We start from the raw sequence: 14,479 nt of genomic DNA on the forward strand, positions 1-14,479 counted from the left end.
ACGTCAAGTTTTGAAAATATGCATTGAAGGTAATAAAAGACGTTCATAATGAACATTGGCGACAATTTCAAAATTGTCTAAACTGCTGCATTCTTATAAACAAGAAATGTGGAAGAATACAGGTCATCAGACATGGTCACTCTCAGAATTTCTGTTCACAAGTCAGTGGGAACGAGACGTCAGCGTCAAGTGACAAATGTCAAGTGACAAATGCTGAGCTTCCCTCCCTTCACAAAGTGAAGAAGGTTTGATGTAGTGCACCACATGAATTGTTTAATATTTACAGAACAAAATGGGGCTTTTTGTTTGAGATCTGTCTCGTTGTGGAATTATACAGCACCAAATGCAGCCGTTCGGCTCATTGTGTGTGTGATGCATCTTTTTAGGTCCATTTACTTGCCGTGTCCCCACATCACCATCGAATTCCTGAAAATAAGTCAGTTTTAGATAACTATCTGCAACTGCTTAGATTGGTGAGGGAGAAAAACTGCGAAAGAGTCCAGCACGTCTGTACAGACAGACCGACCAGACCAACACAGCAACCTGATTTTACTTGTCATTATTTATCAAGCTATAATTTTTCACTTTCCCAAGGACACGATTGAGAAACAAAATCCTGGTTTGTGACTTGTCTGCTTCGAGGCCATCCTGAGTGTTGATTGTAAGTGACTGTTTCTCATCTACATTTAGAAGAAAATGAACAGACTGTTTATAATGTGAATTTCACGGTGACTGTGTGTAGAACCGCATTCTCAGTCTTCGATCACAAACACTTTCAGTCCATGTCTGTGTTTCCGCAGCGATTCCAGCCTTTTCCCTCCATCTGAACTAAACTGATTCCCCCTCAGGCTGAAACACATTAAAGAGAGATAAACATCAGAGTGCAGTATGGACAGAGGATGTCACAGGAGAAGCAGTCACTGGCAGCCATATAACTGGTAAACAAACAATGTTATTAAACTAAATGCCAACGGTCTAAATGCCAGTAAAACAGGTGTAGAGACTCCTAAGTAAGGGAGATCATCTCCCTGCCCTACTCCTCACCAGACTCAGTGATTCCACGAATAACAATGTCTTGGCTCTTCTCTAAGACATTCCACAGGCTTCGCTTTCACGTGGAGGCTGAATTATCCCACTGTTGGACAGCACTGCTCTAGGCTGCTGTTCCTGAGGGCCTCCTCTTCTCCTCCCGGGTCCACCCGCCTCAACCAATACATACTCCCTGTAGACTCCGAGATGAGGGGCCTGAACCCAACTCTTCAGACCCAGTAAAGCTCCACTCACTCTCTCCGCTGGTTGCCTGTGTCCCTGGGAACGCCTATGCCCCAGATCCACTCGCACTTTGTTCTCCCGAAAATCAGACAGTGCGTGGAGCTCACTATCGTGGGCATAACAATAAAGTAAAGGTAACAGACTTTTCCAGAATAAATTAATTTGATAATCCTTGCATTTGGTAAAGCTCCTTTCATGTTGGGAGTATATAATAAATTGAATGAAGAATCTCCCAAGTAAACTTGGGTCACTCACTCCATGGCTGTTTGTGGGACTTTGCTGTGGTAAATTGGCTGCCAGATTTACTCACAAAATATACACAGTCATGACACTTTACAGTTTATTCTGTGAAGCACTTTTAGACATCTCGTTGGTGTGATAACGTGCTTTATCAAATTCAAGTATTATTAATTATTAATAAACTGACAAATACTCACAGAATCTCTTTCAGATTGGTGCGATTGGTCTCTATGACTTCACAGAGAGCTTGGACAGACTGGTCGGTGAAGGAATTTGTCTCTAGGGACAGGATCTTCAGTGAGGCGTTTGCTCTGAGAAAGGAGATGAGATCATCGGTGCAATCATCTGACAGATTGTTGCTCTGCAGCCTGGAGTTCGGAGAATAACAGAGATCAGAGTAAATGAACAGAATTTATAACTAGGTTACACTGATAGCTTGTGTTGTACAACACTCTTTTTGTAGAGAAACATCTCAGACAGCTTTACAGAGACGATGGCAGACACCAAGCTGGGGAGGGTGGAGGGCAGTGACCAAACATGTTGTCAAAGAGGTAGGTTTTCAGGTAACTAGTGAAGATTGATAGAGATAGAGCAAGATGGAGGGGTTGAAGGAAGGAGCAGAAAAGCAACCTTGGTCAGGGTGAGAGGACGGATAGACAGCTGAGGATTCAACCAAACGTCAAGGGGTGGCTGACTCGGTTGGGTTACAAAGGGTGGATGGGACCATAATAATAATCCTTGCATTTGATATAGCGCTCTTCACGTCGGGAGGACGTCCCAAAGCGCTTCACAGAACACACTGTAAAGTGAATTGACTGTATATTTGTGGGCGAACGCGGCAGCCAATTGCGCACAGCAATGTCCCACAAACAGCCGCAGATTGAAAATGACCAATTTTATTATTTTTTTTTGGTTTTGGAGGGATTATTATTAGGCTCTGTGTGGAGTAAGGAAACTTGCCCAAGGTTTCGCCCTCTGCCTGGAATTGAACTCAGGTCTCTCGCTTGCAAAGCGAGTGCTCTAACCACTGAGCTACAGGACTCCATAAAGGCCATGGAGGGATTTGTAAGCGAGGATGAGGAACTTGAATTTGATCCACTGGGGCTTGGGGAGTAAGTGGAGCTGAGCGAGGATGGGGTTAATAGGCTCACAGAGGCTGGTGCAGGAGGGGACACGGTTGAGGAAATCGAAGCTGAGGATTGCTTTGTCTTGTTTAGCTGAAGAAAGTTGAGGTTCACCCAGGACTTGATGTCTGACAAGCAGGTGATCAGAATATCATGGGAAAGGACCAAGGTAGAACTGGGTGTCAAGTGAAAACTATTCCATGTTTGCAGATGTCATTACCAAGGGGAAGCTTGTGGGTCAGGAAGATGAGGGAACCAAGGTCAGGATCCTGAGGTACTCCACAAGGTACTCCGATTGTGTGAGTGAGAAGAGAAGTCATTGCAGGAAGCAAAGTGGAGAGGATAAGTCAAGTGGGATTGGAACCATGGAAACCGTTACTGAGATAATATCACACCGTGTGTTACTCACCAGAGCTGCTGTATTTTATCAGAGTCCCTCAGAGCCACAAGCAGTCGCTTCACTCCTGAATCTGCCAGTTTATTGTTGTGCAGATGCAGCTCTGTCAGTGAACAGTTTTTACTGAGAGCGGAGGCGAGATCCTCGGTACACTTCGCTGTCAAATTGTTGTGACCCAGCCTGGAGATCAGAGATGGAGAAATGACAGTGATCAGGAGAAATACACAGGCACTGCTTCTCGTCAAGTTACAGACCATGGCAATGTCAGTGTGTGAGGGGCTTTCTCTGAGTAAACTCACACTAACAACTGAATACATTTACAGAGGAACATAAAATAACTCACATTATTTATACACAATCATGATATACAACAGGAATAATGTAAACAGTGTGTTGTGATATAATAGCCAGTGTTTATAAATATTAATAACAGTAATCAGTGTAGAGTGTCCATAGACTAATACCCAGCATTTATACCCAGTGTCTGACACAATATCAGTCAGTGTGTTACTTACTCCAGCTTCTGTAATTTGCACTCCTGTTTCCTCAGAGCCCCAGACAGTCGCTTCATTCCTGAATCTCCCAGATTATTATTATCCAGATACAGTTCCGTCAGTGAGTGATTTGTGCTGAGAGCAGAGACGAGATCCTCAGTACAATCATCTGTCAGTCTATTATCCCGCAGCCTGGAGATCAGAGACAGATAAACGACACTACTGTATCAGTATAAATACAGGCACTGACTTTCTGGTAAAATTACACAGGTTGGTGATGTGAGTGTGTGAGGCTATTTCTGTAAATTCTGTAAGTGTAAATTCACATTAAACTATACAAATTTACTGAGGAGCAAAGAATAACCCAAACATTTACACACAATATAAATTACTGTACACAGCAGGCTGTGATATAACCAGAATTTTTAAATAGTAATAAGAATAATCACTGAAGAGTGTACTTGGGATGTGACAAGTAGTTACTGACACAATCTCATAGCGAGTTACGTACCACAGTCTCTCCAGTTTACACTCCGGCTTCCTCAGAGCGTCAGAGAGTTGTTTCATTCCTGAATCTTTCAGTTTATTACAATCCAGGTGCAGTTCAGTCAGTGAGCGGTTTGTACTGAGAGCAGAGGCCAGACTCTTGATACCGTTACCTGTCAGGCCGTTACTCTCCAGCCTGGAGATCAGAGATGGAGAAATGACATGATGGGTATGAACACACAGGAACTGTCTCTGGTAATGTTTCAGACTTTGGGTTGAGGAAACACGATTGAAAGCAATCAAAGAGATTGGGCTTGAAATGGACCTTAAAATGTAGATCTTTCCCAGTGTATAAATAATAAAATACAACATTTATATAATATCTTTCACATCTGGAACACATCCCAAAGCGCTTGACACAATCTCCCGCAGTGTGTTACTTACCACAGTTTCTCTATTTTACACGCTCGGTTCCTTAGAGCCTCAGACAGTTGCTCCACTCCTGAATCTCCCAAGTTATTACAATTCAAGTACAGCTCTGTCAGAGAGCTGCTTTTACTCAGAGCGGAGGCAAGATCCTGGGTGCACTTAGCTGTCAAACTGTTGTTACTCAGCCTGGAGATCAGAGATGGAGAAATGACAGGGGTCAGTATAAACACACAGGAGCGGACTCTGGGAGTTACACCTTGCTGATGTGAGGGTGTGAGGAGATTTCTCAGTGTAAACAAACCAACAACTGTATAAATTAATTGAGGAATATTGAACACATCATTTAAACACAATAATGTAAATTACTGTATACGGCAGGTTGTGTTACATTAATCAGAGTTTATAAATAGTAATAATTCGAGTAGAGTACCAACACAGTGTCTGACAATCTCTCACAGTGAGTTACATACCACAGTCTCTCTATTTTACACTTTGAGTTACTCAGTGCCGTAGACAGTAACTTCACTCCTGAATCTCCCAGTTTATTATAATCCAGGTTCAGACCCTTCAGTGAGCTGTTTGTACGGAGTACAGAGGCAAGTTCCTCGATAGAATCATTTGTGAGGCTGTTATCCCCCAGGCTGGAGATCAGAGACAAAAGAGAAATGACAGGGATCAGTATAAACACACAGTGACTGACTCTGGAAGTGTTAGTATGTGAGATGATTTCTCAGTGTAAACTCGTATCAAAAACTGAATACATTTACTGATGAACAGAGAAGAACTCACATTATTTATGTAAAATAATACAAATTACCGCATACAGCAGGTGTGATATAATAACCAGGGTTTATAGATATGAATAATAATCAGCGTAGAGTGTACACATAATATAACATCCAATGTTTATAGCCAGTGTCTGACACAATCTCACTCAGTGTGTTACTTACTCCAGCTTCTGTATTTTGCACTCCAGTTTCCTCAGAGCCCCAGACAGTCGCTTCACTCCCAAATCTCCCAGTTTATTATTGTCCAGATATAGTTCCGTCAGTGAGTGATTTGTACTGAGAGCAGAGGCGAGATCCTTGGTACAATCATCTGTCAGTCCATTATCCTGCAACCTGGAGATCAGAGACACAGATCAGAGTTGAAGCTTGTGGATCGTGGAGCCAGGGAGAGTAGCGAGGAGTGATTGGAGAAGTCTAAGAAAGATATGAGAAAGGCTTGAATGAAAGTCTCAGTGGCAATGGGTGTTAGATAGGAGCTGAGATGGGTGACATGGAAAAAACTGGGTATTGAACTGCAACCGAAATGGTGCAACAGTTAGGAGAGTTTGAGAGGCCGGGAAAGTTGGGGAGGTTAGAGCCAGAAGAGAGGAGATGTTGGTGGGAACTGAGGAGGATGCTGAGTTCCAGTAAACGTTGGATCATCAAGGTCTTGATGTCTGGCAAGTGGACAGAACATCAGTAGATCTGCAATCAAGAGTCAAAAAGGAAAATTTGGGTGTTGTGCATAACCTATGTATAAAAATAATAATAATCCTCGCATTCGATATAGTGCTTTTCACGTCGGGAGAATGTCCCAAAGCGCTTCACAGATCACACTGTAAAGTGAATTGACTGTATATTTGTGGGCGAACGCGGCAGCCAATTGCGCACAGCAATGGCCCACAAACAGTCATATAGATTGAAAATGACCAATTTATTATTGTTTTTGGTTTTTGGGAGGGATTATTATTAGGCTCTGTGTGGAGTAAGGAAACTTGCCCAAGGTTTCGCCCTCTGCCTGGAATTGAACTCAGGTCTCTCACTTGCAAAGCGAGTGCTCTAACCACTGAGCTGCAGGACTCCAATGGAGGAGTTAATGGAGATGAAGGGGGAGGGCAGGGATGGGGGGGTGGGGGGTTGGGGAGATGGTGATCAGGTGAGGGGTTTATTCAGATGGTGTGGGGAGGACGAGCCCTGTGATGGGGGTGGGTGCTTTGGGAGAGCCTGTGACATATGCCAAGGTGTGCCTGGCAAAGCCTGGAACTTGGGGCTGTTGAGGAGGGATAGAAAGTGGAAGGGGTGAGGAGTGGAGGGAATAGGGTGTGTGGCGTGCGGAGTAGGGTTGGGGAAGATGTAAAACAGACGATTGATGTCAGAGGTAAAACGTGATCCAGAAGATTCAAAGGGAAACCACCTGAAGGTTAAAAGCCCAGAGATTATTGATGACCGGGGACAGGGAGAAAAGACAGTGGCTCACATAGATATCTGACACATGTGGAATGCCATCACCGTGCTCAAGAGTATCCAAAGTAAACTGAGAATTCCATGCATCCCGACTACACATGGGAATTCCAGAGATACATTGTTGGAATAAAATGTGCACTCTCTCCCTGGAGGGATGCATCCACTTACCTAATTCTGGAAGGTTTTAGGCTCAGGTTGGCAAGAGCCAAGGCGTGGGGACCCCAGAGTGTGCGATGGGATAACTGTTGGGAGTCTAACCAGCTAAAACCGCATAGCTTGCCATTGATAACACTGTCTGGCCAGCTTTCCGGCTACTTGATCAGCTCAGACCACCCTACCTGTCAGGGCTTTGGCTTGCAGGGTTAACAGAGCTGAGTGGTCTGCCAGTGACTGGTGTGAGGGCTGGGAATCCATTTATAATAATAACAACAATAACTTGTATTACACAGTGATCTTCACGCGGGTAGTATCTTGGAATGTTTAATGTTATAACATGATTGATAAATAGTAATAATAATCAGTGTAGAGTGTAATTGGGATACAACGCCCAGAGTTAAAACCAGTGAGACAATCTCACATTATACTTACCGCAGCTTCTCTATTTTACACTCCCTGTTCCTAAGAGCCTCAGATAGGGCCTTCATTCCTGAATCTCCCAGATTATTGCCCAAAAGCCTGGACACAGAGACAGTGATCAGAACCACAGTGAATAACATACAGTGAGTTATATTAATGTATTAAGCACAGAAGCAACTGTGGTCAATTAAAGAACATGAGTTCCCATCATTTAAAATGTTCCTGTGGGACAGTGTTGGTGATTGAACAGTTGGCCAGGCTCATCCTGCTATTGATGCCGAACACTGTAACAGGGAGGGTTATCCAAGATAGATAAGTGGGAAGCTCCCAGTACCTGGTGCTGCCAGCTGCACTGTAAGCAGAGTTACACAGTACAGAAACAGGCCATTCAAGCAAACTAGTGTGGGCTGTGTTTATCCTCCAAGTCTACTGCTCTCTCTCATGTATGCACCGAGTTTCCTCTTAAATATGTTCATTTCTGCTTCAACCACAGCTTCCAGCAGTGAGTTCCACATTCATACTACCTTCTGCTTCAAGAGGTTCCTCCGAAACTCCGTTAGATTGAATAGTAATCATAAAACTCACATTTGATATAGTACCTTATTACAAGTGTTCAAACACTTCACAGGATACAATGTAAAGGTGTATGCAAATTATGCACAGCAATGTCCCACATACAGTCCTACGGGTTAATGTCTCATTAGAACAACGGCATCTCCACTACTGGCCAGACCATTCCATCCACTGAAATACTATTATTCCTATGTGACAATTATGTGAGACTCGGTGCTCTTCTTTAGACAATTATGTGCCTGTTGGTTATTAAAATAAAAGAGACAGAAAGCTGAAGTTACCACAACTCCTGACACTTGTGAAGTTCAGGAACCAAACGCCGGAGCCCTTCATCCTGAATGTAGCAGTTCCGCAGATCCAGTTTTTGATGGTGTCACACAACCCAATGGTGTGAGACAGTACAACACAGTCTATTGGAGTCAGTCGCAATGCTTTCCGTGCAGAGGAGGCACCAAATGTGAGTGATTTCATGGAGCCCAGTGTTTGACGTGCCAGACCATGATTCTGAGACTCAAACAGGTAATGGAAAGTGTTCAGCAGCTTCCTTTTCCCAGCAACAGTGTCTGTGTCTCTGATCTTAGCTTCAACCTTCACCTTCACCCAATCAATCACTGAACAGGTTGTCTGATGGTTTAATTTTTGCACAAACTCTTCCAGTGGGTGAGCTGCCTGTGGGGAGGAGAGACCCGCAAGAAAGCGGTGAAATATCTCAAACCTGCCATCCTCTATTTCATCAACATTCAAGTATCTGTTGAGATTGGGGTTGTGAGACAGGAATTGAGCGAGTGCAGCTAGAAACTCCTGGATGGTGAGGTGCAGGAATGTGTACACCACGCTGTGCTCTGAAGACTCTTTCTCCACAAGTTCCATGAGAAACCCAGAGAGGAACTGTGAAGGTTTCAGGCCATATTTGATTAAGTCTTCATTATTGAAGACAATCTTTTTGTGGCAGATGCCATTGAAGGCCATCTCACCAAGCTTCAGCATCACATTGTGGGTGTTTTCAACATCTATACAGTGATGCTTTAGAATGTTATAGATAAAGTAGGAGAATAGCTGTGTGACTGTCTTGGGAATTGGCTTCCGTTTCATTTTTTTCTGTGTAAAGAAAGGTCCCAGAGACAGACCGAGGATCCAGCAGTAGGACGGGTTGTAGCACAAGGTGAACAGGAGCTTGTTCTCCTCCACGTATTTGTAGACAGCTGCCCCCACATTTTTACTTTCAAAGCAGTTCTGAAAATATTCCTTTTTCTCTTCACCCACAAATCCCAGTAATTCAGCCCAGACACTGACCTGAGCCTTTTCCAGTAGGTGTAATGCCGTGGGACGGCTGGTCACCAGCACTGAGCAGCCTTTGAGCAGCTTCTTCTGTATTAAGCCGTGCAGAATGTCAGACACTTCACACCAGAATTCAGGATTAGTGCACATGTGCCGAGGTTCTGTGAATCTCTGATTGTCAGCGAAGTCGATCCTGCCACTGAATTCATCCAAACCATCAAATATAAACAGCAACCTGTCTGGGTGTTTCCACAGCTCTCCCACAACATTCCTGAGGTGAGGATACTCATCCAGGATCAGATGTTTCAGATTTATTTCACATTTCAGACTGTTCAAGTCTCGACATTTAAAAATGAAGACAAAATGAAAGTCAGGATAGATTTCTCCTCTTGCCCACTCATAGACAATCTTCTGCACCATGGTTGTTTTTCCAATTCCTGCCACTCCACTCACTACCGCTGACGTCCCTGCCTCACTGGTCCAGAAGAAACTTTTAATCCAGGACCAAAAGGTTCCTGTAGAGAAGCTGCTGTGAAACAGTTGATCAATTCGGATTTTTTCCAGCTCTCCCTGGAGCAGCTTCTCTCTACAGTTCTCATGGTCTCTACCTCTCGCCACCAGCTCATGTTCTACCAGTTTCAGGCCACGAAGATCAGAAATGATAGTCAGCTCTGTGTATCGATCAACCAGCTTAAACGTCTTCTCTTTCTCTTTAACCAGGATAGTGTTCACTTTCATTGTTTCACTTTGCTTCTGAAGTACCTCCTTGTGCTGTTTCTGAACATCTTTATTTAGAGCATTGATACAGGGGTTAGTAATGGTGGATACAGCTTGTAAAAACTTTTATATTACAATAAATTATATGATGGCTTGCTGGACACCATCGTTAGTGTATTCAAGGAACATTAAATGTTTATGAAAAAGAAAATAGTTACTGAAATAATGGAAGAGTCCAACCTCCTCTCCCCCTTTCCTCAACCATTGATTCCTCGCTGGACCAGCAGTGGAGGGAGTTTGCCACACATTGCTCTTATTGGCAATATTTCATAGAATCATAGAATTATACAGCACAGAAGGATGCTACTTGGCCCATCGTGCCATTGCCGGCTCTTTGAAAATGCTATCCAATTTAATCCCATTCCCCCGCTCTCTCAGCATAGCCTTGCAAATTTGTCCTCCCAACATATCTATCCGCTTCCCTCTCGAAAGGTGTTATTGAATCTGCTTCCATCATCCTTTCAGTTAATGCATTCGAAATTTGAACACTCGATGTATGAAAACATTTCTCCTCATCTCCCCTCTAGTTCTTTTGACAAATATCTTAAGTCTCTGTCCCCTACTTACCTACCCACCTGCCAGTGGAAACAGTTTCTCCCTGAACACTTTATCAAATCCCCTCATCGTTTTGAACACCTCCATTAAATCGCCCCTTAAGCTTCTCTTCTCTAAGGAGAACAATCCAAGCTTCTCTGGTCTCTCCATATAATTCAAGTCCCTCATTCCTGTTACCATCCTGGTAAATCTCCTTTGTACCCTCTCCAAGGTATTGACATCCTTCCTAAAGTGTGGTGCACAGAACTGAACACAGTACTCTAGCTGAGGCCTAACCAGTGTTTTATAAAGGTTCATCATAACCGCCTTACTTTTGTATTCTATGTCCCTATTTATAAAGCCAAGGATCCCGTATGCTTTTTTTTTTTAAAACAGCTTTATCTACCTGTCCTGTCACCTTCAAAGATTTGCTTATCTTTGCTTATGTGAACCTCTATGTGAGCATTTCATTGATTAAACTCCAGCTGTTTTCCACACACACATTCTGGGTTCCCCAAGCCTTGGCTCTTGCTAACCTGCGGCAGATTTAGGTAAAGGTGAAACTCTCCAGGGAGCAATGCATATTCCATTCCAGACAGGGAAATTTCTATGCTTAGGTTACAATACAATACAAAATTACATTTGTAAAGCGCCTTTCATGTCAGGTGACGTCCCAAGGTGCTGAACAGCCAGTGATTAGGGATATGGACCTGAGCGGGGAATGCGTAATAGTGGGGTATTGGGATCAGGGAGGGTGGAGGGCAGAGAGTGTTGGGAGATGGTCAAAAGAGGAGGATCAGAAGAGGAGCGAGGTGAAGGGAATGTGGGATGGAGTTCCAGAGGGTGGGGGCAGAGAGGCTGAAGGACCAATTGCCGATGCAGCCTGCGAAGCAGAGGGAGCAGACGGGTTGATAAGGGACAGGTTGCAAGTCAGAGGTTGGAGGGGAGGGCCTTGAAGGTGAGGACGAGGATTTTGAACTCGATACCCTGAGGGATGGGGAGGAAGTGGAGCCAGGCGAGTGTGGGTGTGATGGGGTCACGGTGCCTGGTGCGAGAGAGGACACAAACTGCAGAGTTCTGGATGATCTGCAGCTTGTGGAGGGAAGAGTTGTGAAAGCCAACAAGCAGGGAGTTGGCATAGTTCAGCCTAGATGTAATCAAGACATGTATGAGGGTTTCAGAGACCTGAGGATTGAAGCAGTGGCGGAGTTGGGCAATGTTGCGGAGGTGGGGCAAGGCAGAGCTGGTCATGGCATGGATGTGGGGAAGAAAGGACAGTTGAGGGTCAAACAAGACGCTGAGGTTCCTGATTGATTCGGTGAGGTGGAGTGTGCATCCGTGGATGCTGATGCTGCCAGTGCCCGAAGTGTGGAGGCATGACACAAGCCAATCAGGAGAGCCTTGTTCTTGCTGACGTTTAACTGTAAAAGTTGGCTCTCATCCAGAACCATGTCTCACAGGCAATCTGTCAGGACTTTAGTGACCCTAGGGTGGAGTGAGAGAGGTAGAATTGGGTCCGCATAAATGTGGAAGTTGATCCCATCTCTGCAGATGATGTCACCAAGAGAGAGCATGTGGAACACTCCATGAGATGGTGCGGGGGCTGGAGGAGAAGCCGTTTGTGAAGTCAAAGTGGGGCCGGTGTGAGAAATAGGATCCGAACTATTCAAGGACAGAACCTTGAAGGCTGAGGTGAGGAAAGGCGGTGGAGGAGGATAGAGTGGTCCATAGTGTTGAAAGCAGCAGTGAGGTCGAGGAGCACCAGGAGACAGAGGGATTTGTCACCAATGGACAGAATGTCATTTGTCACCTTGATCAGGCCATTTGGAGGGATTTGCAAAAAGAGTGGCAGGAGAGGAAGCAGTGAACCTGCGAAGCAACAACTGTTTCACGGACCTGTTGGCAGAGGAATGTGTGAGATGGAGGAGGGGTGGGTGGGGGGCGCGGAGGATCGGCAGTGGGGGTTAAAATGTGGATGAGGGAGGAGAGGTTAGCCACTGTGGTGTGTCCTGTGGGGCTTTTGATAATAGCGGGGATGGGGCATCTTATCATCTCACTACAACGTCTCAAAGCAATTCATAGGATATACGGTAAAGTGGCTTTGACTGTGTGTTTTATGGGGGAATCGCTGAAGTCAGTTTGCGCACAGCAAAGTCCCACATCAACAACAACTTGCATATAATGCGCCCTTTACATGGGGTAGTATCTCGGAGTGCTTAATGAGTAACCAATTTTACTTGGAGCATTTGTTGACGAGGACACTTGCAAAAACTCCCTTCTCTTTTCAGTTAGCGCCATGCGATCATTAAAGTCCACCTGAACAGGCAGATGGGACCTCGGTTTAACATCTCGTCAGAAGGACGGCACCACTGACAATGCAACACACCCCCAGCGCTGCATTGGAGTGTCATACGATGCCAAGTCCCAACGTGGGGCTTGAACCCATGACCTTCTGAATCAGAGGCGAGAGCACTACCACTGCTCCAGGCTGATCCACTGGTGCAAATGGTGAACATTCAGATTCCATTCCAAAAGTGAAACAACCCGTTTGTATCCTTGCCACGTTACATACCTTTTAGTTTACTGGGAACTTCCGATACACTGTGAGAAATGGTCACAATCTTTACAAGACTCGTACCTGTTTGAATAAAGTTCATTTCATTAGTTTGAATAAATAAAAGGTGTATATCACCAACAACAGTTTACATCTATCAGCAACTTTCATGTCTTGAGGATGATTCAGAGCGTTTCGCACAGTTGCCTGGGAGCCCGAACTGTGGGTGTGTTGGACACCAGCGAATAGAATCAGTGTAAATTCACACAGTACCTTGTTCCTGTATTTCAGTCAGTATTTTATGTAACTTGGGCAAAGTGTTCCTCATTTCCTCTAAGTATTCCCACATCACTCGCTGGGCCTTGGGGTCTTTTCCCATCACCAGGTTGAAAAGAAGTTCGGGGTTTTCTTTCATCTGCTCATTCTGTTGGAGCTCGGTGAGTGTCTGCAGAGAACAGTCATTCATTTACTGAAGGGCAGAGTGAAACGTGGGCACAGAGAGTGACCAGGACCTTACCAGCTCCATCCTACCTGGTAACTACAGACACAGTAGCCTGACCTCAATATGGGAGATATGCAGCAGCCCGCTGAACGGAGGCAGCGGGCAGGTTGCTAAGGAGTCAGCAGGTCAGAGAGACCATGGATGGCCTTGAAAGTGAGGACAAGGATCTTGAATTCGATCCTCTGAGGGATGGGGAGCCGTGAAGTCGGGCGAGGGTGGGAGTGATGGGGTTACGGAGCCTGGTGCGCGAGAGTACACGAGCTGCAGAGTTTTGGATGATCTGCTGCTTGTGAAGGGAAGAGTTGGGAAGGCCGATGAGGAGGGAGTTTCCATAATAGAGCCTTGATGTGACGAATCTGTGGGTGAGGGTTTCGGCAGCAGTGGTGGAGTCTGGCAATGTTGCGGAGGTGGTGGTAGGCAGTACCGCTCATTAACACAGAAAGTAACTGGGAATAAATGCGCAAGTACAGAAGTGAAATACAACAAGCGATGAGGACAAGACATGATGAAGAAAGATGAGGGGAACATTATGAGTTATACCAAAAGTCCGTGGTGGAAAGACACAGCTTTGCAAACAATGGGAGACAGACCTTCCCACAGGGGAAGTTTATCAATGTAAAGGACTCTTTCCGTCTGACTGCACCTACTTGGTGTTCCTTTTCACTGAAATATTTCTTCTCTGTCAGCGCAGAGCTGACAGACTTCACGTGTCCTTCGATGGCCTGTTCTATTCTTTCCTGGTAGAACTTTGTGAGTTTCAACAGCTGGAATTCATTGTATAGATCGAGTGTCTCGGAGAATGTGGCCTTTGAACCTGCCAACAATAATTGACACCTTAAAAACTCATATCATACAATATACTGATTAATCTACTTTGATAATAAAAATACTTGCATTTGATATGCCATCGTTTACGCCAGGAGGATGCTTAAAAGGACTACACACAAGATTTACTATAAAGTGCTGTAACTATTTTTACGAGAATGCACAAATAGCCATGAAGTGAATGACC

The 14,479-nt window shown here is 44.8% G+C and overlaps 1 protein-coding gene across 1 annotated transcript in view; it reads right to left on the bottom strand.

Annotated features, from left to right (window-relative positions):
- Nucleotides 1-257: 257 nt before the first annotated feature.
- LOC103172953 overlaps nucleotides 258-14,479 on the bottom strand; it is a 40,177-nt gene continuing 25,955 nt past the window's right edge. The window contains exons 19-31 of the mRNA XM_042334014.1: nucleotides 14,115-14,281; nucleotides 13,239-13,410; nucleotides 12,984-13,049; nucleotides 8,136-9,885; nucleotides 7,262-7,348; nucleotides 5,393-5,563; nucleotides 4,913-5,083; nucleotides 4,458-4,628; nucleotides 4,039-4,209; nucleotides 3,549-3,719; nucleotides 3,046-3,213; nucleotides 1,710-1,880; nucleotides 258-849 (exon numbers count right to left, since the gene is read on the bottom strand). Coding sequence (XP_042189948.1) covers nucleotides 753-849; nucleotides 1,710-1,880; nucleotides 3,046-3,213; nucleotides 3,549-3,719; nucleotides 4,039-4,209; nucleotides 4,458-4,628; nucleotides 4,913-5,083; nucleotides 5,393-5,563; nucleotides 7,262-7,348; nucleotides 8,136-9,885; nucleotides 12,984-13,049; nucleotides 13,239-13,410; nucleotides 14,115-14,281 — 3,533 coding nt within the window. The 3' untranslated portion in view covers nucleotides 258-752. The remainder of the gene's footprint in view (nucleotides 850-1,709; nucleotides 1,881-3,045; nucleotides 3,214-3,548; nucleotides 3,720-4,038; nucleotides 4,210-4,457; nucleotides 4,629-4,912; nucleotides 5,084-5,392; nucleotides 5,564-7,261; nucleotides 7,349-8,135; nucleotides 9,886-12,983; nucleotides 13,050-13,238; nucleotides 13,411-14,114; nucleotides 14,282-14,479) is intronic.

This window comes from Callorhinchus milii, unplaced genomic scaffold (genome assembly GCF_018977255.1).
Source record: "Callorhinchus milii isolate IMCB2004 unplaced genomic scaffold, IMCB_Cmil_1.0 Scaffold4, whole genome shotgun sequence".
NCBI classification, from domain to species: Eukaryota; Metazoa; Chordata; class Chondrichthyes; order Chimaeriformes; family Callorhinchidae; genus Callorhinchus; species Callorhinchus milii.